General features: G+C 40.1%; 1 protein-coding gene across 1 annotated transcript; it reads right to left on the bottom strand.

Annotated features, from left to right (window-relative positions):
• Window positions 1–12: 12 nt before the first annotated feature.
• Window positions 13–597, bottom strand: LOC107682368 (caspase recruitment domain-containing protein 9-like; the record flags this gene model as incomplete). Its single annotated transcript, XM_016478628.1, has 2 exons — window positions 309–597; window positions 13–131 (listed from the first exon to the last, which is right to left on the bottom strand). Coding segments are annotated over exons 1-2 (321 nt in total), but the record flags the coding sequence as incomplete, so codon positions are not given.
• Window positions 598–710: the final 113 nt, after the last annotated feature.

Raw genomic sequence — 710 nt, 5'->3', positions numbered from 1 at the left:
TACGGAGAAGACCCTAGCAGGCTCTTTGCCGGTGATTTTGCGGTATACATCTGGGTAGTCTAGCTCCAAACTCTCTAGAAATGCGTCATATCCTTTGAGGCCAGTTCTTTGTAATATGTCCAGCAGCACCCCTACAAGTGAATAAAAAGTCATTGCTGAACCATATCTAGATACCACTTAATATAAACGTACACTTAGAAAATAAAATAGAAAGCTTCAGATTATACAGCAACTATTTCTTTCAACAGTATTTGTTGCATATTTAATGTTTTAAAACAGTTAAACTTTAGGTGGCCTAAAAAACTTACCAACTTTTCGGCGTCTGATAACCAGACTGGGGTCGTTGTAGATCTGTTCTTCATCCTCGCTGCTCAGCACTTTACACTGTCTCAAATAAGGTGTTATCCTTGAGGGCTCAATGGTCTTGATAAGAAGCATTCTGTAGTCTTCCAGCTGTGCCCAGCATTCATCATCCTCCTCCACCTCAAAACCCCCTGGGCCGTCAGACATGACTGACACTAGCTCTCTGTTGGCTTGAAAATAGTTGTTTGATAGCAGGTTTTAAGGCTAAGCGCGCGTTACACATTCAGCTGGTCTGTAAACTGAAAAAGGAAATGAAGTTCATTGAGTACTGCGGTGACATAAGTTCCCTTTTTCCAGTTGTCATATCAGTTTTTTTTTTTTTTTTAATTTCCCGCTATTTCACAATA

This window comes from Sinocyclocheilus anshuiensis, unplaced genomic scaffold, assembly GCF_001515605.1.
Source record: "Sinocyclocheilus anshuiensis isolate Anshui unplaced genomic scaffold, SAMN03320099.WGS_v1.1 C32124674, whole genome shotgun sequence".
Taxonomy (NCBI): Eukaryota; Metazoa; Chordata; class Actinopteri; order Cypriniformes; family Cyprinidae; genus Sinocyclocheilus; species Sinocyclocheilus anshuiensis.
Note: the sequence above shows the minus strand (reverse complement) of the source record. Positions and strands in the feature narration are given on the sequence as shown.